Source organism: Gekko japonicus, unplaced genomic scaffold (genome assembly GCF_001447785.1).
Source record: "Gekko japonicus isolate JY-2015 unplaced genomic scaffold, Gekko_japonicus_V1.1 scaffold15, whole genome shotgun sequence".
Taxonomy (NCBI): Eukaryota; Metazoa; Chordata; class Lepidosauria; order Squamata; family Gekkonidae; genus Gekko; species Gekko japonicus.
This window is the reverse complement of record NW_015165830.1, coordinates 3,936,537-3,959,169: the sequence shown is the minus strand read 5'-3', so window position 1 is coordinate 3,959,169 and position 22,633 is coordinate 3,936,537. Positions and strand designations below refer to the sequence as shown.

The 22,633-nt window shown below is 45.4% G+C and overlaps 1 protein-coding gene across 2 annotated transcripts; it reads left to right on the top strand.

The window, feature by feature from the left end:
- The first annotated feature begins 146 nt into the window (after positions 1 to 146).
- Positions 147 to 22,235, top strand: ANKRD40 (ankyrin repeat domain 40). 2 transcript variants are annotated; one of them, XM_015410764.1, is made up of 5 exons: positions 147 to 545; positions 3,320 to 3,468; positions 9,771 to 10,238; positions 11,884 to 12,065; positions 22,076 to 22,235. In XM_015410764.1, exons 1-5 carry the CDS (start codon positions 412 to 414, stop codon positions 22,220 to 22,222), a joined length of 1,080 nt encoding a protein of 359 aa, XP_015266250.1. In that variant the 5' UTR covers positions 147 to 411; the 3' UTR covers positions 22,223 to 22,235. The 2 variants fall into 2 exon arrangements, with proteins under 2 accessions (XP_015266250.1, XP_015266249.1); XM_015410763.1 differs by having other exon boundaries at positions 9,768 to 10,238.
- Positions 22,236 to 22,633: the final 398 nt, after the last annotated feature.

The following is a 22,633-nucleotide window of genomic DNA, read 5'->3' as shown; positions in this document are numbered from 1 at the left end:
AAGGGGTCTTTAAAGCCTCTCCCACTCTTTCCAATGGGCAAGCCTGTCGTTCCTTTCAGTACATCCCTATGCAGGCCGGACTTTTGGTAGGAACTAAATCGCTAGGTCATTGTTGTCGCAGTTAATAGAGTCCCCCTGAGAAGACGGCAACAGCAACCATCTAGACATACCATAACTATGCAATTACGAAAAATGGCATTCGGAAATGTGGACGTGCGTTTGATTTACGAGCAGTAGCCTGGAGTGAGGAATACTGGCGTTTGAAAGGACGACAACGTGGGATTTTTCTTCCGGGATTGATCAGGTTCTGCCAGCCAGTCTCCGGTTGACAAGCTTTATAAAATGATCCAGCCTCCATAATAACCAGCTATCTGATAATCCCAAAGTTTACTGTGAAGATAAATTTGTAAGATGTCCACGGCAGCAGAGGAAAAAGAGCTTCAGGAGAGGCTGAGGGAAGCTGCTGCTTTGGGGGATATTGAAGAAGTTCAGCGATTGGTGGAATTTGGCGTGAATGTTAACTCTCAAAATGAAATCAATGGCTGGTAAGCACTGAACCAGTGAATTACATCGATGGTGTCTGCTTTGGGGTGGATTTGTTTGGTTTATTAAAAGTGAGACATAAAAAGTATTTTTATTCCTGCTAGCAATGCCTTAAAATGATTAAAAGTGAATTAATTAATGATATTTTAAACTTTTTTTTTGTTATTTGTGATGCTATTGAAGAAATGGAATTCTCTACCACTTTTCTGTTGGTTCAGAAGCCAGGCAGCATCTGTTTAAGCATTCTTTGAACTTTGGTAAGGTTGGGTTAAAACAGATGCCTTATTTTTTATTCTTTCACAGCTGTGGGAAATCAGTGTGATCAGACAAAGTTTTAATGATGATTTTCAGTTTTTATATAAAAATGTTTGCTTCATTCATTTTAATAAGATTGAAATAAACTGAGATTTGCATGTGGTACAAAAAACATTTTGAGACTTTTTTGTTCAAAGCAGAAGGGTTTTACAAAGCTGTGCATCTGTGTCATTAAACCTGGGCAACTTGTTGGCTGCTGTGTGAAACAGGATGCTGGACTAAATGGACCACCGGTCTGATCCAGCAGGTCTCTTCTTATGTTTTGCAAGTTGAAGATAAAATTAACTGTTGACATAGCACATTTTGAGAAAAAAGAAGAAGAAAATCTTAACTATACATAAATGTTAGGTTACAATTAACTCTGATTTCTCACAATCTTTGAATGGGCATCTCAGTAAACTATCACCAATCTCGGAGTCAATGTTGTACACTAAATTAATTGGAAAATACAAGAAAAAGCATAACACTATTTAGATTATTCATATTCCTGTGAGCATTTCATTAAGGCTAGGCTAGAGTTGCAATAGACTCAAGCCCAACTAGGCATGTCTTTACAAAACAGAATATTTTTAATAATGGAAAGATTTTTATGTATGATTATTCCCAGTGTATATTTTATTTAGTTTGTTTATACCCTACTTTTCTCCCCTATGGGAACCCAAAGCCATTCTTCTCTCCTCCATTTTATCCTCATAACATATATGTGAGGTAGATGAAGCTGTGTGTGTGACTAGACCAAGGCCACTCAGAAAGCTTCCGTGACAGAGTGGGGATTCAAACCTGGGTCTGTCGAATCCTAGACCAGCTGTTTAAGCACTGCACCACACTGGCTCTCAAACACACTATCTCTTAATAGCCAAATTATTTTTTTTTTAAAGAAGACCAGAGAAGATTCATTTTTTAATTTTTCAAAATGTATACCCTGTATTTCTGCCACCAAGCAGGCTGACAGATTAAAACGTACATAATTAAAAATATATATTTAAAACGAACAGGAAATACATCATTATAACAATTAAAATCAGAGATAAAATATATACAAAAACATGAAAACAACAATTAAAGCCCTAGGCAGGAAAGAGGGATCGGAAGGAACACCAAACAAACAAAAAAGTTTGTGCCCACTGGCAGAATATGGCAAAAGAAGGGGACAGATGAGTCTCTCTTTAGGGAGGGAGTTCCAGAGTTTTGGTGTGATGACTGAGAATGCCCTCTCTTGGATTTCCACCTGCCTAACCGCAAAGGGTAAGGCTCCCAAAGTTGGGCTTTGGAAGATGACTGTAGTGGTCAGGGAGTAGGTAGTCCTTCAGGTATGTTGGGCCAAAACCATATGGGGCTTTAAAGGTCAACACCTTGAATTGTACCTAGAAAAAGATCGGGAGCTACTGAAAGATGGGCCCAGACTGGAATGACATGGTCTCTACAGCCCGCACCAGCCATAATCCTGGCTGCAGCATTCTATGCTAGCTGAAGCTTCCGAACACTTTTCAAAGGCAGCCCTACATAGGCTGTATTGCAGTAATCTAATCTAGATGTAACCAGTGGCCAGATCTTCTCTGACCAGGAAAGACTGCAGCTGGATAACTAGTCAAAGCTGGTAAAAAGTACTCTTGGCCACAGCTGCCACTTGCTTATCCAGCAGTTGGCCTGAGTCCACGACTACCCCCAGAATATGGACCTGTTCCTTCAAGGAGAGTATAAACCCATCCAGAACAGGCTACACCTTAAGTTTCAGGTCAGACCTTCCACTCACCGGTAGCACTTCTGTCTTGTTGGGATTAAGCATACATTTATTAGCTCTCATTCACGCCAAACCTTGTCTTTATCAACTATTTTACCTGTTGTGCATCCAGTATCAAATGCATCTTTCACACTTGTACTAGTGGGAAAGAGTAAATGTATTTGTCAAACTAAGTTCATTAATTAATTTTATTAATCACTAGTGAAATTAGTGACACAGTTATGCTTCATCTAACAGATGCTTGGAGGTACTGGTCTAATGAACTTTTAAGCACAACGATTTTGCAAGATGAAATAATGGTGTTGCCTGCCCGCATAGAAAGATTTTGCCACTAGGTGTCACTATAGTCATCTGTAAATATAGACATAAGAAAATACAGCAATTGCTGGGTTTAATGGGGGTTATCACCATCCTTTATTGAAGCAATCATAAGTTGGCTTCTACCTGTTCCTCATTTCAAGAAATTATTCCTTATTTATTTGTTGCAGAAATACTCATGGAAAATAAGAGATGCACCCTAACTGCATAAAGCGCCTTTCATATGTGACGAGGATAGCAGAGTCTAACAAATTGCCGTTAATGTCAACTACACATGTAGTACATTATTTTCTTATAGTCTCATGGCGCACTCCTTATTTTGGCACTGGCAGCCCTACTAATAGGTAGAATTTAAACTGTACAGAATGATTTGACTTTGGCTGTTATGTTTGTCACGTGCAGGACTTGTTTGCATTGGGCCTCCAAACGGAACCATGCTGAAGTGGTATCATACCTTCTCAGTGCTGGAGCTGATAAGGAAATCCTCACAGTTAAAGAAGAAAGACCAGCCCAGTTGACATCCAAGAGGGAAATCAGGAAGATGCTGGGAGGTAAATTGATTAGTTAATTCTTACATCAGGCAAGGGCATTGGAATGCTGATGGTCCTGTCCCTGGTAGAGCCCATATAGTGATTCACAAAAGAAGAGGCTCTTGCAGTTTTCTTCTGCAAGCTGTCTTGTCTTGGATAGCTCTGCAATGAGGAAGTTAGGAAGCATCAGAAAAAGGGTTGCTAGATTTTAATGTGTTAAGAATGTTAATCTCATATTAGCCTAAGGGGGAAGAAGAGAAGAAGAAGAGAAGAGATTTGATTTATACCCCGCCCTTCACTACCCAAAGGTGTCTCAGAGCGGCTTACAAACTCCTTTTCCTTCCCCTCCCCACAACAGACACCCTGTGAGGTGGGTGGGGCTGAGAGAACTCTGACACAAACTGCTCTTTTTCAAGGACAGCTGTGCCAGAGCTTGTGACCCTCCCAAGGTCACATCAGCAGGTGCAAGTGGAGGAGTGGGGAATCAAACCCGGTTCTCCCAAATAAGAGTCCCGCACAGTTAACCACTACACCAAACTGGCTCTGTGTACTTGTTTTGTTGTAATGTGTAAATTAATATGTGCTGTGTATAAGGGAATGTCTAACTTTTTACTACCATTGCCAAAAGACTATATATTAATTTTCTGATCAACCAAAATCCCTGACCTGGATAGCCCAGGCTAGCCCAATCTCGTCAGATCTTGGAAGCTATGCAGAATCAGCCCTGGTCAGCATTTGACTGAGAAACCACCAAAGAAGTTTAGGGTCGCTGTGCAGAGGAAGGCAAGGGCAAACTGCCTCTGAACGTCTGTAGTCTTGGAAACCCCGTGGGGCTGCCATAAGTCGGCTGCGATTTGATGGCAAAAAAGAAGGAAAAAAGAAGCCAAAAATGCAAAATTGTACTACCACCCAAAACAATTGGACTACATTTGTATATGTAAACCTTCTTTTCATCAAATAATCTTACAGGTACTTCATTTGTCAAATATACAATACTATGCAGACTAGTGCAGATAAAGACACAATGAATACACAAAGCAGTACAGGTTTCAGAATCCATTAGTCTCCTGTTTTAAGTTTCTCCAGTCTCAGACGTCATGTAAACCTAGAAAAAGGTCATTTCAGTTTTTTCCATAAAGAGAAGTTCCAACTGCTCAGCTGCAGTGTAAATTTTAGAAAGACCTGTGCCTAAGCAAAATTATGCACGCACTTTAATCTTGAAGTTGTCCTAGAGTTTCCAGTTAATTAAAGCTTGTTATCTTCTTCATTGATTTTACAACTGTATTTTCTAAAGTTTCTAGAACCTTCAAGACAAGCTGAGAAATTTGAGGTTGGTAGTGGCTCAGCCATGAAGCTTCTGCTCTGCATGTAGAAGTTTCCAGGTTCAACCCTGGCATCTCCACTTAAAAGGATCAGGTAGTAGGTGAGAGACTTCAGGCTCTGAGAACCTGGAGACCCACTGCCAGTCACAATAAATGCAGCTTTTGATTAACCAGAGGTCTGACTTGGTTCAGGTATGGTCACAGGTGTCCTGTTTTATTGACAAATAAAGTGTTACCTTGTGGGCAGGGTGGTTCTGAGTTGTGCCTGTGCTGTGGCGGATGGCTATGGCACAGCTGCGGTGGCACTAGTCGCCCCCCTCAGGGGATAGGTACACAGTGGCTGAATGGAATAAAAGGAGCCTCAGCAATGTCGTGGTGGCATTTGTGGTGATGATGCCACTGTGTTCACTTCCAGTATTGTTGTGAGGCAGGGGCAGCATGAAAGGCAGGGCAGGCAGGACCCATGGGAGCCATGGGTCCAGGAGGCTTAGCCAAGTGTCTGTCCCTGGCAGGCAGGCCACAGGAGAGACACTCCTTCTCTGCTGCACAAACACCCTTAAAGAGACCAGCCCTGGACACATGTCACTGGAGAAGGGGCATCACCTGTTAGCCCCACAAGCACCCCACGGTGGTACTCCACACACAGCACACAAATGACTGCCCACGCCATCAAGGGCATCCCTGTGCCAACCTACATGCCACCCCCACTGGAGTCACAGCAGGAGGGGTGGGGAGTGCCAGGGCCCCCGGGAGGGACTCTGAGAGGTCCCCAAGAAGCCTCTTGATGCACTTATTTCTCTCACCCACGTCCCTCACGATGGCAAGAAGCCCTTCCAGGTGCCCCACAGCCGCCCTTACAGTTGCTGCCGGCCCCTCCATCCATTGCTGCCCCCCACAAAGGCTTTGTGCCACTCACAAGAGCGCTCCAGCTGCTCCCACTCGATTGCCACCCACATGGGATTGGCTGTGCCAGATGCGGGCCCTGTGTCTGGGGACCAGGCAAGGGGCCTGGATTCCCTCCTTCCTCCAGGCCACCAGCAGCCATGACACCTGGGCCAGGGGCACCTGCCCTGCCCTTGCACACTGTCCACCAGGGCAGGGCTACTGGCATCCGAAGACAACGAGTCTGCCCTTTGCATTGCGGCTGAAGGAATCATTCCAGTGCTTCAGGGTGGACATCTCTGTCCGAATGACATGTCCCAGGGCAGACACCTATTCCTCGGCCATGCACCAGAAGGCTTGGCCACAGGAGGTGGCAGAGCTGCTCTTGGCAGTGGCAAGGGCAACACAAGCATGCTCTACCACCAACCTGTATAGCAGTGTCTTCTCGGCCTCAATCCAGTTTGGCTGGCGATGGCTGTCCCCACCACCAGATGTTCCAGTGGCCATGGCACCTACATACAGGGGAATTTTGAGGCGGGTCGTCCCACCATGGGAACATGCCAAGCCCTCCACCCTGCCCTGCTGCCCATGCCCATGCCATGGCCATCACTTGCCAGGAGGTGGCTGTGGGCAGGGGCAATCAGGCGCTCACAGAGGGGGTAGAGAGTGTCCTGTGGTTTTGCTGTCAGTGCCTGGTAGCTGAGGGTGCCTGGCAGCCGGTGCTATGTGCTGTTCAAGCCCTTCATTTACATACACAAATATCCCTGGGGAAGCTGGGATCCAGACAGGCCAAGAAGAAGACGAAGAAGAGATTGGATTTATACCCCGCCCTTCACTTGGAGTCTCAGAGCGTCTTACAAACTCCTTTCCCTTCCCCTCCCCACAACAGACACCCTGCGAGGTGGGTGGGGCTGAGAGAACTCTGACACAAACTGCTTTTTCAGGAACAGCTGTGCCAGAGCTTGTGACTGACCCAAGGTCACATCAGCAGGTGCAAGTGGAGGAGTGGGGAATCAAACCCGGTTCTCCCAGATTAGAGTCCGCACACTTAACCACTACACCAAACTGGCTCTCTGGAGGCCAAGCGGGCCTCCAGAGGGGACTGCCCTCTGAAACTGACCATCTCTGCCCAGCAGCATGGAATGCTGCCCACCCAGCCTCAGTGATGTGACAGACCCTTATGCCAACAGTGTAATTTGCATAACGGTTCCTGGATCAGCTCATGCTGGCCCCAGGGACCATAGCCAGGGCCAATCCATGAAGGAGTGCCCATGGCATTTGCGTATGTGTTCACTGCTGTGGCAGGACGTCTTCCTCCAGGGTGCACCCCAGCTGATCCTACGTTAACGTGGCCCTGCAGTTTCTGGGTGTGCGGTCTGTGCTTTTAGCTAGGGGAATGGCCGCTTGTCGCATAGTCTTTCCCTTCCACCCATCTGTGTCCATTGCTGCGGCCACAGTATTGTCAGGATTGTGTTGTGTCTGCGAGGATTGTGTGTCTTGCGCAGCACCCCCCATGTGCTCCCACCTCCCATAGTCCATAACAAGCACCAACACCTGGGACGCACACAATGGATGAGCTTTATTGGAGGGGACCAAGACAGGGATTACGGTGTTGACATGCGGAACCCCCCTCGGTCCTTTGGTGCTAGGGGCACCTTCCCGATGGGTGTAGGAAGAGAAGGGCCTGCTTCTGTTGTTGCAGAGAGGACACATGGTGGGTCTTGCTTTGATAGAGGTAGTGATGTCTGTCCCGGTTGGATTGGCACCTGTGCACGGGGAAAATACACGGTGGAGCAGCTGGCAGCATTCCTTGTTGGCACCTTGTCAGGCATTCGGTCAATGAGGACACCCCGTCTGGCACTCCGATGCCACAAGGGGGGGACCCCCCCCGGGTGGCAGAATCCAGACCACACTTCATTCAGCGTTCTGTCAGAATCACTGTGTACCTGGAGATGCGCCTTGTCAGCAGTGTCAGGGCATTCTGCACCTGCAAGGGCAGGATTAGGCCATCACGTGGGATCACTTGGCACTCAGGTGGGAGGGGATTCCCAGGTGCTTGAAGCGTTTGTTGCAAGGGGGGCACTGCCGGCTGGTGCAACACGCAGCCTTGGGCACCCGGCACCACCTTTGGTCCCTTCCTCTGGCAGCTGCGTCAGGCAGCCCCCGATGCACTGAATGGCCTGGTCCGTGTGTGTCTTGGGGGGGGGGCACACTCCTGCCCAATGCGCCCTCTAAGCTGTGGAGTCTTGTGAGCAAAAGTTCTACTCTGTGAGCTACTGGCATTAAAGCTGTGAGCGAGTGATTTGGCTACTGCATAATTTAGTTTGCTCTGGAGCCATCGTTCCTGAGTGAAGACAAAAATGTGTGAGCCGGAAGCTAAAAACCTGTGAGCTGGCTTGCACTAACTCAGTTGAGAGGGAACACTGCTCCTGCCCCCCCCCCAGGTGCTGGGTTCAGGAGCAGGAGATGCTGTGTTCAGTGCAGCTTCGTTCCAGTGTTGTTGGCCAAGAGGAGGAATGGGGGTTGGGAAAGGGGTGCCTTGTTTACGTGTTCCTGCGTGGCTGACCCTTAGGATCCCAGCGGACAAGCTGCTGTACTTGTGGGGCCTGAGATCTGGGAGAGCTCAGCCACAGAGTGTGGACTTTGCTCTCCTGGTGGTGCATTCCCCCCAAGTGCTTGCCCGGCAGTGCTAGGTGCCTGCCTATGTTTTGCCCACCCTTGAGTTGCGTGTGTGTTAGCTCTAAGTCTGCATAGCAGGGAGCTATCGGACAGCATTCCATGCCATGCACCCTCCCTCTGGAGTTGTGGGGCAACCTCCTGGAACCATTTGTAGGGTGGGGTGGGCCATCATTGGGGACTGGGGAAAGGCAGTGCTGGCATGGGCTGGTTGGGTGCACACTTGGCATTCTGAGCTGCTTGGGTTCCCAAGTTACTATGGCTGCCGATTGGCTATGCCTGTCCTGGGGGGCGTTCCCATGGTGAAACTGCTTTGGGAGCCAAATAGTTGGTGACACACACCCTGGCACGCCCACATTTCTGCTGGCATGGGTTTGTGCCATCACTCCACCAGCATGTGGCTGAAGTGCACTGTGCTGTGCTGTGCTGCTCATGCCCTGTGCCAGCATAAATGCCCCTTAAAAAGGCAAAGGTTCCCTTGCTCGAAAGCTAGTCGAATCCGACTCTAGGGTTGCGGTGCTCATCTTCGTTTCAAAGCCGAAGAGCCAGTGCTGTCCGAAGATGTTTCCGTGGTCATGTGGCCGGCGTGGCTAAACACCAAGGTGCACGGAACGTTGTTACCTTCCCACCGAAGTGGTACCTATTTATCTACTTGCAATTTCTTGGTTTCGAACTGCTAGGTTGGCAGGAGCTGGAACTAGAGACAGGAGCTCACTCCGTCATGCGGCACACTCGGGTCTCGAACTGCTGAACTACCGACCTTCCACAGCCTGCAGTTCAGCGTCTTAACCACTTGAGCCACCGCAGCTCCAAATGCCCCTTACATGTGCATAAATCTGAGTTACACCAGCGTAGGAGTCAGTAGGCTGCCTATTCCCATCCCCCACCCCCCACGGATTGCTCTGTAAAAGTTGTAACCTGAGGGATAACATCCTTCATAGTTTCTCTAAGTTAAAAGAGGACTCCTAGGAACATAAACTCCATAAATAGGATTTTGAGTTGTAAAGGGCCCGAATAGTTCTTTGTTAAAACCAATAATGTTTGTCTATAGACCCTTGCCCCGTGAGTTCTCCTCTCAAAGGAACCCTGACTTAGTGATTTGCTACATGCTAAGTAGTAATTTTTCTGCAGTATCTGGGCAGGTGAATTTCTTTGCATATGGTCACATCTGCTCTTGAAAAGGCGTAGTCCTGATACAAAACAGAGAATCAACTGTAATTCACAGGCACTACTTACATTAACACAAGAAATGTACAAGCAGCATATCTGTGGCTCATTCATTGTTACTTATAATTGTTATTTACTCTTTGCTGCTTGGCAACAATCTGCCTTCTGTGTTGGACATCTTCCCCCCCCCCCCATGTTCTTGCCAAACTTCAGTATTCTTTATCCAATCAGAAGTGGCTTTTGCGAGAATTTGTTTGTCTTTGTCTTTTTCAGCAGAAGATGATGATGAACTGCCGGACGTGAAGAAAGACTCTGCGTTGCCCATTATCCCCAGCTACTTAGCTAACCCGCCTTTCCCTTATGTGTATAACTCCATGAGCAGCAGCACTACCAGCATCTCCTCTTCCTCTCCGAATGGAAGACTTTCCCCTTCTTCTGAACAGCACAATGAGGATTGCCTCGTGTCTTTACCTCAAGTCCAGGTGCCTGGCACTGCCATGTCGCAACGTGAAAAGTCTCCTCCTGTTGGGGACACACCTGGATCATCCCAGGCAGAATGCCCAGAGCCTGCAATACAGAACGGTCACCTTCCCCAAATGCCTGTTCCTCCAAGCAGGACTCTCTCCACTCCAGCTAAACCTAAACAGCCTGAAGCTCAGCAAAAAAATGGCTGTTGTGCTGCACCTGTCCCAGGATTTCAGCCCTTTTTCTTCACTGGAGCATTTCCCGTCAGTAGTATGCAAGGTAACCTCAACAGATATAAGATACAAACCTTCAAGTTATCCTAGCGTTTCCTCGGGTTACAGCGGTGAGAACAAATTGTCCTTTGGTATACCCTTCATCAGTGTTGGTCCTTTCCAGTGTTCCCTCTAAGCTGAGTTAGTGTGAGCTAGCTCACAGTTTTTTAGCCTCCAGCTCAGAGATTTTTGTCTTAACTCAGGAAGGATGGCTCCAGAGCAAACTAATTTATGCAGTAGTCAAATCGCTTGCTCACAACTTTATTGCCAGTAGCTCACAAAGGAGAACTTTTGCTCACAAGACTCCATAGCTTAGAGGGAACATAATTTTTTAGTTTCCTTTCTGATGTTCCAAATAGGCCAACCAAATACAGTGGTTCATAAGGGAAATTTAAAAGGTTTCTTGTTGATTGTGGAAATGCTTGTGCAGCAGTTCTCTTTTGTTTCCACAGTTGATGATAGCTGCCCTGGATATATAGGGGTTAATATCAATGGGCTGTGAACAGTTGTATCTATAGAAATAACTTGTCATGCAGTGTGGCATTTATTACTATCCCTTTGCTGAATTGCATTGATTCCTTTTGCTGGAAATGTTTTGGTAGAAATTCAGATGGTAAATTAATATTGCTTGTGGATAACTCCCCCCCCCCAAGTGATGCATGGGAGTCTTCACAGAAGCTGCCTGCATTGGACTCAAATATAGTAGCTATTCACTGCAGTTCTTGTTATAAGCATGGTAAGATGGACACCTGTAGGTTAGGACAGGATCAACCCTGTAATCAAGATTCATATTCCAGTTTTCTCACCTGTTGCTCCTGGGCAGTCTTGTAATCAAGCAGCAGCAGTCTACACTTTCGTCTGAAAGACATCATGCTCTTGCAGGTGGCCAGTGATAAGACTCCAAAAGCTGAGCTGTGGAAAAGGGTTCATTGACGAGGAGACACGTTTGCTGATACACTAAAGGCCAAGTTCCCTGGCAGCAGGAGGATGCCTTATGGCTGTGCCTTCCAGGGCAGCTTCTGGTCTGAACATGGGTCTCCCATAGCAAAGACTCTGCACGCTGGTGGGAAGGGCTTTTGGTCTGGAAATCTAACTATTGCTTTTTGTTTACGCCCTGCTTTTCAAGCCATTATCTACCAAAGTGCCTTCACACCAATAAAAAGAGAGGTGTCATTCTGTCAGGGTGACATACTAAAAAGACAAGACTCACAAGGGAAGGGAAGGGAATAACTGATGACCTTCCCCCCCTTGCTGGTGTTCTGGCTTAGGTGGAACTGGTGCATCCCTTACTCCTTTGGCTGGTGCCACATTTGGCTCCTGTGCAAGCATCACATTGAAATGAGAAAGAGAGCATAGCAAGAGGAATGGAGGCAACCATTTGCGATGTAATGACAATAAAATGACTACGTGCAGTCCTGCTCATTTTGTCCTTGGAAGTCACACTTCTGGGGCCAGCTGGCCATTTAACTTACAGGGGAGGTGATTGGTGGCTAGAAGCAAGCCAAGCCAAGTCCCAGCTGCTCTGTCAGTGCCTCTATGGCCACTTGGCTCAGACCCTTTATTGGTGATAGTAATGCCTGAGAGGCATGAATGTCTTTTTAAAAAATTGTTCATATTGTGGGGTGTTTTGTGTTTGTTTGTTTTTAACCTAGAACTGGTGCTAAAGGTCAGAATTCAGAACCGCACTCTTAAAGAGAATGACTTCATTGAAATTGAACTGGACCGACAAGAACTGACTTACAACGAACTGCTCCGAGTGAGCTGCTGTGAACTGGGGGTGAATCCAGAACATGTGGAGAAAATTAGGAAGCTTCCCAATACAGTATTAAGGAAGGTAAGAACCTTCAGTTTCTAAAAGATCTAGCTGTGCTTCAGGTTTTCATATCCTAAATTAGTTACTTATTTCTTAATGCAAGGCCTCTGCAAATTGTGATCCACCAACTGAAGGTAGTCCAGCTATGCACTGAGGCCTGCTAAGAGTTTAATAATTCTACCTACTTTTTGAGCAGGAGGGGAGGTCCCTTGGAAAGTAGCAAAAAAGGGAGGACTTTGACCTAACAGGCAAAATACATAGCTGATGGGCTACATTCAGCATAGCAGATCACAAGTGATATCAGGTCCCATCTTATGCATTAACATGTATATTGTTTGCTAACGTCCACTTACAGCACTGGCAAGAGTTGCATTTTAATAATAATCATTGGTTTAGAAAGCAAAAGCATACATCCAAGATTCTGTTAGTGACAAACACCCAAGTGTTTCTTGCCCAGAAATGGAACAGTTAAACTTGAAGTTAAGGATGTTATTTCCCACTCAGTGATCAATGCAGATTTTGAAGTTCATATTTGACACTGACATTTTGGTGCTAATGCTAAGTCAAATTGCAGATTTCACTGCCAGTAAAACTTTGTTATGTGTTAAACATCAATTTGTATAGTCAATTCAGGTGGTAATAAAAATCAGATTCTCTGATACATATGGCTGAAAGCCAGAAATTGGTTTCACAAATTCAGCAGAGTTTCCTTTTAAGTATATTACATTACGGTTCTATGGATGTTGCTCTTCATTGCTAAAAAATTGTACCACTGTGTTTTCATACTTCAGCTCCTGTAATGTCCAGTTAGATTGTTCACACAGCAGGGGATTTGAATGCACCGCTATACCTTATTCTTATGTTTATTAGCTTCTAAGACCAAAGGTCTTAAGCTCAATTATCAAACATGGATCTACAGCATTAGCCTCAAAATACGAACTTTACAATCAAAATTTACAGTCAAAATAATCAAATCTAAAAAATCTTCTACACTACCCATCAAACCAAATATTTTTCTGTTCAGTTCTGCAAGGTCTTAAAGGTTTTAAGCAAACTGGTTTTAAAAGATTTAAATTAGTAGATAGGTATTCTATCATGTTCTGGGGGGTCTGTCTGATTCATGGATTCAATAAGAATTAAATTACAGTCATATGAGGACATGATGTTCAACACGGCAGGGAATTAATTCTGGTGTCCATCTAATTGGACTCCATCTATTTCCCCGCTGAAAACACTCGGATGGGGGCCGGATGATGAGAAACTACCCTGGGGGAAAGCCATAGTGAGTTGCAGTGGAAGATGATCACCTCCACAATAATCCCCTACCTTAAACTCGCAGATCCACGGAAGCAGATTTGGTGAGGCTATCATGTAATCGACTACACTGGCTCCCTTGTATTTCAGACACGTATAATCACCAGCCGTATCCACTTTGCTGTACCTGTATGGGATCACTAGTCTGTGATCCAGTACACATTTAACTGTTTTCCAGAAAAGTTGATGCTATGGTCCCTAGACATTCTTTCAAATAAGTATGGGTATGAAAGCTCTTGAAGATGGCTGATATTTCCCTGCATAGAGAGCACATCATCATTTCGACCAATACGGGCATTAGAATCACCTGCAAGTATTAATGAAGCTCTGGGAAACTGATCTATAATTGTATCCAGAAAGGTTCCCAGATCATTTCAGAGTGCTATAATATCCCTCTGTATTGTCAGTGGGGGTAAGTAGAATGAAACAATTATAAGTGGGAGTGTTGAAAAGTATAAAAGCAGAGCTAATGCATACCGGCAAGATGCAATAAGGGAAACTTTAATAGATTTTAGTGCTGAAGAAACTAAGCACGCTAAACCAGATTTTGGCTGACCCATAGAGGAGCTAGTATGAGCATTTACCTCATATACATCAAAACCAGATAATTTAATAGCTCCCATGACGCAGGTTTCCTGGATCAAAATAATATGAACATTTGATAAAAATGATCTGGTCAGTGGATCTTTTAACCTACTACTCCATCCTGTAATATTCCAAGATAGAATTTTGATATGTGGGTTCATGTGAGCTGAAGAGCCATCTAGTCATGGAATAGGAGAAATGAGGTCTAAGGCATCCTCAGGGTTCAAACAAATACATCCGTTAGTCCTCCTTAGAGGGAGTTTCCTGACTTGCCCATTATTACATTGTCTTTTATATGAGTAATTTTCTACTTCCATAGGGCGTTGTTCTTGAGTAGATCTTGGAATAGATGTGTTGAAGGTTTTTGCTGTTATGGGAGCAAGAAAGGAATTTCCTGGGTCATCTGTCCTCTTGTTAGACGATGTTTTTAGCAGGCTATTTCTAAGCCTTTCTAATCTATCAAAAATCTTCTGCAGAGTTGTCTCTGGAAGGTTATCAAAAGATCTCAGTAGGGCATCCTCTTTTGAGCTGTCCAAACAAACCGAATCATTGGTCGAGGATTGGCTAATCCCAGGTTATCAGTTCCGAGGCATCCGCCAATGGGAATTGAGGCTCCTCACAAGTCAGTTTCACCCCAGAATCAGAGGCCTGATTTGCCAGAAAAACCTGGGGCGGGTTAGGAAAAAGGGGAGCGACTTCAGCATCAATAAAAACTCTTGTTGGTACAATCCCTTTTGGATACAATTAAAATTTCTGGGCAAGGAACAGGGAGGGAAAATTTGGACTGCCAAAAGAAAGCAGAACTCGTGCAGAGTGTTTAGATGAATTTAATAGTTCCACTTTAACAAGATCCATAGGACGTACTGTAGCTTTAAATAGAGACCTGATGTGACTGGCAACTAGTTGTTTTGTATTCCAAAGTGGCAATATTCCTCTGTAAGCGTAAATTGAGAGGCACACTTTACAGGACTGCAAAGATAGGCTAGAAGAATTTCCAGACACCCTTACAACCTGGTTCATGGATTGTGACTGAGTTGATTATGGATAAGCAGAGAGTGAATTGGAGGAAGCCACATCACGAGGAGGAGACTTTCTCAACATAGTTGCAGGAGGAACACCAAACTTAAGGCTCTTCGGCTTCATCAAATTTTGCAGTGTCTGTGTCAGCTCAGCAAGTGAGTTTTTCACCTCTTCTAATGAATCAAATATTTTGCCTACCGTTAAAGCTCAGGGTAATTGTGCATTGAAAGTTCTACCGGCTCTCTGAGAGGAAGAAGACGGTGATGTGTTCAACATAGCTGTGGAATTTGCTTCTTTGTTTCCCTCATCAAGGAGCTGCGGTGGCTCAAGTGGTTAAGATGCTGAACTGCAGGCTGTGGAAGGTCGGTAGTTCAGCAGTTCGAGACCCAGGGTGCCGCATGACAGAGTGAGCTCCCATCTCTAGTTCCAGCTCCTGCCAACCTAGCCGTTCGAAAGCAAGAAATTGCAAGTAGATAAATAGGTACCACTTCAGTGGGAAGGTAACAGTGTTCCGTGCGCCTCGGTGTTTAGTCATGCCGGCCACATGACCACGGAAACGTCTTCGGACAGCGCTGGCTCTTCGGCTTGAAACGGAGATGAGCACTGCAACCCTAGAGTCGGACTTGACTGGCTTTCGAGCAAGGGAAACCTTTACCTTTACCTTCCCTCATCAAGGTCAAGCTCAAGCAACAGAGAAAAGCGGTTAGCAACAGGAATGCTGTAGGAAACAGTGTTATCTGATAAGAGAAACTCCCCTATCTTTGTTTGTTTCATGGCCGGTTGTAAATCAACGTCTTCCGAGCGTTTACAGGCTCCCATAATTGGTGTTATAAGTCAGCTTGCAGTGAACTCTCCACTCCAACAGTCATTAAACAGTCATAAGCAACTGGAGGCAAATGAAGGCAGCAAACAGACACGAATAGAAGTTAAGGACTAAAATAGGTCACTTATCCAATAGCTTCAGAGCTCAGAGCTACGTTCTCACACCTCCTCCTCGCAGAGGCCGGCAGCGAACTCCTTACTAGCAGTCTTTAAGCAGCGGCTCTTGTAACGTCCAGTTAGATTGTTCACACAGCGGGGGATTTGAATGCACCGCTATACCTTGGCCCCGGTCACACGGGCCGGATATCGCGGGGGGGGGGAGGCGTGGCTGTTTGCCCCAGGGCAAAATAACACGCGGTTGCACCAGCAGATGTACCATGGAGGTCCCGTGGAAGGGGGGAGGTGCCGAGCACACCACAATCCTGCGCCACGGCAAAGAAGCGGCGCAGCAAACGGGTGATTTGTTTTCCGGACACCAAAGTGTGCACATGCCCCGTTGGGTGCTTGTGTGCATCCCATGGACAGTTGGAAAAAAAAAACACCTTTATACGAGGGGGCATGAGCGGGCGCCAGAACTACCACCGGAAACACGATCAGATGCCCACCCTTGCCCCACGGTTACCGGTTTTTAACAGCATTACACGGTTTTTAACAGTGTGTCTTCGGCGGGGAGCCTCGGGTTCGCCACGGGAGCTCTACACTTCCCAGATGTGGTGGTGAGATCAAGGCCGGAAAATCCGCCTATCTTCTGTCTCTCTAGCATGCCTAATGCTCCGTGTGACCGCAGCCCATGTAAACTTATATTGGATGCTACTTGCAGTGGGCAAAAAGGGCTAATCTAAAGAATTCCTGTTTTCCTTCTACAGTTGCAGTTTGACCCTGGTCATTGCTGATCTCAAATAAACTGGCCTACCCACGCAGATGAATAGGTACAGATTGGCAGGGACAGGACAGATATATTACTCCCCAAATGTGCATTATGAACTCCCTATTGGCTCCACACAATGCAGAGAAAGATGTACATTCCTATCCATTTGTTTGAAGTTCCAGGAATTCCTGCCCTCACATATTATTCAGGAGTACTATGCATGACTTTTCTCCCCACACTACTTACTACATGTTGCATGCAACTGTTTCTAGATCAGAACAAACAATGTACCTGAGAACTGAAACTGGGCTCAAAGGAACGCAATATAACTGTTGTTCATGCTCTGACATGGCTGTGTCCTACCTTTATGGAGCCTAAATCCGGCCTCAGCATTTTCTTTCTGACACCCATGTAGTATGTAGTATGACCCATTGAGTAGGATTAGACAATATAGTCTGTAAACCACATCAGGAAGCATGTGGCATGGTATGCATATTAGAAACTTGGAAATCCCAGCTTCATCTTTTAATTTATTTTGTTAAATGAGTTGTGATATTTGTCATCAAGGAATTGCTTTGCCTCTCTGTATTCTCCCCTTGAACAGTTCAAAGTGCAGTCTTTGGAACTGGCAGATCTAAACTGCTTCGGGCCTGTGTACATCAGATTGTCTCCTTTGCTAATGTTCCATTGTGAAAACAAATCCATACAACTGCTGAGTTTGTGCCTCTCACCTTCATGCTCCTGCCCAGGGGGATTGTGAGCAGCTGCAAGGGCAGAACTAATCTTTTTGCCCAACACAGCAACCCAGATTTGTTGCCTTTGGCAGTTCTACAGGCTTGCACATTTCTCTTTCGACCCCTTCCCCCAGGTATACATTCTATGCATTTTGAACTTTGTTTCAAGTTTATTGGTTTTAAATCTGGCCCACGGTTTCATCACTGTTCATCTTCAACTATAAATACATCCTTAATCCTTTCACCCAGACTATTAATCAGGACGGATTCCTGTGGAATATCATTTAATTCCTCCTCCCACCTTGATAGTAATGCCCTAATTGTTACCACACTGGCTGAAATTGACTGCATCTTGGAACATCTGAAGCTTTCCAGTCCCGTCTCTTGGAGGTATACTCGCCCCTCTCCTATTCCTTGTGGGAATATCATGTGGGACATTATCTTTTCTTTTTTTTATGACCCCCGGAGGGGATTTTTTAATATATATATAATCACTACAAACTACAGCAGAAAAAAGGTAAGGGACTACATCTAGGGACAAAGCAAAGATACCCACTAATGACTAAAATCCTAAGAGAGGAGATCTTCTAATCAGTTTAAGCATACATCAAATCTTAATCTCGTTAATCCCATTATGAACTAGGTCAAATATATTTTTTGTTAACTTTTTTCCCAATCTTAACCTCATTAAGAAATACCCCAAAGCATCTCATTTCAAAAACTCAAAGGCACAATTCAGTGTCCTTCAGCCTTCACTTCTCTTTTCCCAGTCTCTTCCGCAGTTTATAAGGACTTTTAGGAGCCGCTGGCCCTTTCTCTGAAAGAGAGTCCTCTCCGGAAGATCCCGAGTCTAGCTCACCCCTGGAATTACTGTCCATCCCTTCTTTTTCTTCCTCCACTGGCCCTCCCAGCTGGACTCTCAAAAATTCCCGTGCTTTCAGAACAGAGTCAATCTTTTCTTTTTTATCCTTAATTTTGAAGGTAATGCATTCTGGAATTAGCCATCTGTATCCTATTGAGTTTGTCTGAAGAAAGAGAGTTAATTCTTGTATTTCTTTGTCTTATTTCACATGGAATGTCTTTTAGTACTCTGATGGCATTCTCCCCGTCTCTCAGGGTGCTCCAGATACTGCTTTCAGGATTGCATCCCTCACATGCCTCTTCAAGAATCTTACTACAATTTCCCCAGGCAGATAATTTTTCTTTATGTATCCTGAATATGACTTGAAGGCCACATCCATTTCGCTTAGCAAAAGTTCCGCCTTCATATCTGTCACTGGGGCCAATATTTTGCTCATCCTTTTCTTCAGATTCTCTCCCTTGGTCTCTGGCATGCCCTGGAAGCGAAGAATCATGTTAGCCTTTTCCATTTGTAATTGTAGCAGCTGATCTTCTGTAGAAACTTGCTTCTTTTCCAGTTTTTGTACTTTCTTCTTCACCTTTTGTGCAGTGGCGTCCACTTCTTTCACCTTCTCAGCTGTTTGGTTCATCATTTGCAAAGTCTCATTTATCTGCATTTGCTGAGTGGTGATGCACTGGGTCATTTTTGTCATCTGCTCTTTGAAGTTATTCATCTGGTCCATCAGGGGGCGCATGGATTCTGCCAAAGTTTTTGCCAGCTCATTGGCTCTCAGTTACTTTCGATTTCAAAAGTTTTTCTTTCTCCGTCCTCTTCCCCGCCATCTTTATCGATTGTTTACTTTCGCATATTTTTAAAAAGTCTCTGAATATGCACTCAAACACTCAGACTCGCTTTGGTAAGTACTCCTTGACAGTTTTAACCACGTTTTCTTCTGCTCCCCCCCTCATTCGCTCATAAATTCATGCGCATGGGAGGCGTCCCTCCCCCGCTCGCCTGATTTTCTGTTCCGTGGGATAGGGTGGGGAGCTTTCTTTTCTCTTTAATCAATGCTTATAGTCTGACTCACGTTCATAATTGGTCTTCCGACCTCGATTACACTCCATATCTCACGCTCGATCTCCTGCGCTTGCCCCGGTCGGCGTCACTAAGCCCATTCGGTCTCGCAGCATGGAGAACCATCGGAACGGAAAGGCGCCTCAATTCTCCGGCATTACGCCATTGAAGAGGCGACCTCTCAGAAGTTCCATGGCCAGGGTCCCTTCAACCGGGTCCCTGGGGGGGAGACGAGCCTGCGCACCCCCTCCTTCGGCTGGAGCGCAGCTTCTCCCCTGGGAGGTCCGGGAGGTGAGTCTGCTAGCGCGCTGCCATCAACCGGAAGTCCCATGTGGGACATTATCAAAAGTCTTGCAGGAGTCAAAACATTTTCATCCATTGAACCTTCTTTACCAGCTAGAGCAGTCCCTCAGTGGAACAGGCTTCCTCGGGAGGTGGTGGTCTCTCCTTCTTTGGAGGCTTTCAGGCAGAGGCTAGATGGTCATCTAACAGCAATGCTGATTCTGTGAATTTAGGCAGATCATGAGAGGGAGGGCAGGAAAGGTTGCCTTAATGCTTAGTTCTTGTGGCCCTTTCGTACATGCCCAGGAAAATGCCAATTGCCACTTTGGGGTCAGGAAGCATTTTTTCCTCCAGGCCAGTTTGGCTGGGGATCCTGGAAATTTTTTGTCATCTTTTTGGGCATGGAGTGGGAGTCACTGGGGGTGTGGGGGGAGGTATTTGTGAATTTCCTGCATTGTGCAGAGGGATGGACTAGATGACCCTGGAGGTACCTTCCAAATCTATTATTCTATGATCTTACCAAAATGAGTCACCCTGCCGAAGAAGTAAACTAGGCTGGTTGTTGTTGGCAGCTAATAGTGAAACCCATTTCCTTTACATGGTTATTTAAACTGTCCAGTTACATTCAGAAATGCCATGTAGTAGTAGCCTCTCCTTACAACTTAGATTTACAGATACTGCTGATCTCTCAGCATGATCTTCATAAAGTCAGCAGGACTACTCTGCAGTGAACATTTTGCACACACTAGTCTTGCTAAGCATCAAATAACTTCACATGCAACGTTCTAAATATTTCTTTTTAAATTAACATCACTGCTAGGAAGGAAAATGCATTGTTCTCTCTCTCTCACACATACACACATACAGAGCTTTTGTACAGCTGAAATCCCTGTTTAGATATTCTGTTGGAATGAATAAGTGTTTTGCTATGCAAGACAGACAAGAGCAGGACATTCCTTCCCTAGTCACTCTGTGCCCTTAGCTCACCCTAGAATCCCTCAAGAACCTAGTTACCTTCAACCTGCTGAGCTAATCTGATTTAGTACTAGATAAACAGGCTTCACCCAATCACTGGTGATCCCAGTCCAAGAGGTAAACCCACTGCCTTGTTCTTGCCTCAGTTTTGTAAGGTCAGCTTCTTTGAATTTTGTTTATAAACGAAATTGCTCTCCTTAACTGTGCCTTTAACTAGAACACAGATTACTTAATTCCTTTTGCTGACTCTAATTTAGATCTGGCTGTTTGTATGTAGCCCAGGTCACACTTGATAGTAGTACCAGTGTTTGCTCTCTTCTTGAGTAGCTGGGTTCTTAACTTGGGGATGTGTGTATGCTGTCCCTGAAGTTGGATCGGTGGTACAATTTCTCACCCAGAAGCCTCCTTCTACACACACCTGTGTCCCTTAGGTGGATTAGGATGCAAAACCCACTATTTTTCGTTCTTTCCCAACAGGCAGCAACTAGATATTTAAATGTGGACCTCTTTTCAAAGCTCATTGTAAAAACTGTCCACTGTGATCATATGCAGAATTACCCCAGGCTAATTCCAGTGAAACAGTGGTCTTAGATTGGAGTAACTACATGTAATAAATCAGTAAATCACTATATTTTTATTCCCAGTGAAAATCACCTTGACAAGGACATAAGCAATGGCATGCACTTTACCTCCCTCAAAAGCTAATAATCGTACAGATGTTTTATATTTCATGAAAATTCAAGTGAGACAGATTGGCTCAGGGATGGAAAGTCAGGCCTTATTGGAAGCCATTACTTTCAGCTCCCCATTGTACTGTTTGGGTGTGTCATCTTACAGGAAACTGTCTGAAAGCCCATTTTGCAGGGCTGCAAAGTAGTATGTGCTGTGCCAATAAACCATCCTTTCAGGAGAATCAGTCTGCAGCAAGTTAGGTCAGAAGTTCTGTGTCTGGTCTCTTTGTTGTTGTGGTTAGCATTTTCCTTGTAAAAAGCCTCAAAGCACAGCACTGGCAAAACACTTTGAGATTCAAGGCCAAGAACAAAACATAGAATTAAATAGACACAAGAGGCGGGACCCGCAATACTCGCGCGGGGGGGGGGAAGTATTCCCCACAGCTCCCGGCTTGCAGAAGCGGCAGCAGGTGAGCCCAGCCTTCTCCCCCCCACCCCCTCCCCTTCTCTGGCGGCGTCAAAGCCGTTCTAAGAGCGTTCCCTGCACATGCGCAGGGGGCGCTCTGTTACTTTTGGGGGGTTTAAATATTCCCCCTATATTTTTTTACAGTTTTCAGATTTTTCTGCACACCTAGGCATTGTCTCACGTGCGCAGGAAAATCTCCCTGCCCCCCAGGTGCCCCCGATGTGTGGATTTAGATATCCGCACACAGGGGGCGCCTTCGCTATTAGATATATAGATTATGGAAGGGATGGGGCTGAAAGGTGAGCAAAATTGTTGTGTTGGTAGATACCGCATAATTCCTAGAGCATTGCTTCTAACTTACTGTGTTTATTCCTTAAAGGACAAAGATGTTGCAAGACTTCAGGATTTCCAGGAACTGGAGCTGGTTCTAATGATGAGTGATAACGACTTTCTGTTCAGAAATGCTGCACCAACATTGACTGAAAGGCCTTGTTATAACAAGAAAGCATCAAAGTTGACTTACTAACTATTTAAACGTAATACCTGTCACTAGTAGTTAATTGTTAAACCTAGGATTTTGTAAGGGCTAATAACCTCAAATTCTACTTTACCTTGGAAGGCAGAGTGAACCTATGAAACATGCTTGCTTGGAAGCAAGCTCAGGCTAAAAACACCAGGACTTGCTTCAAGGCAAATGTGCTTGAGGATCAGGGTGTCAAACTGCATCTGCAGATAATTTTTTTGTGCAGAGCAATACTGAAATAATGGATAGGATGCTAAGCACTGATAAAGGACAGTCACTCCACACAGCAGCATTTCTTGCAAGGGAATTACCCTTTCTTGGAAGACTGCAGTTAGAAGTTCTCAGGGAAAGACTTGAATTAAACTGTTCTAATAACTGCTACTTATTAAAAAATAGCAGGAGCACTTATACTGA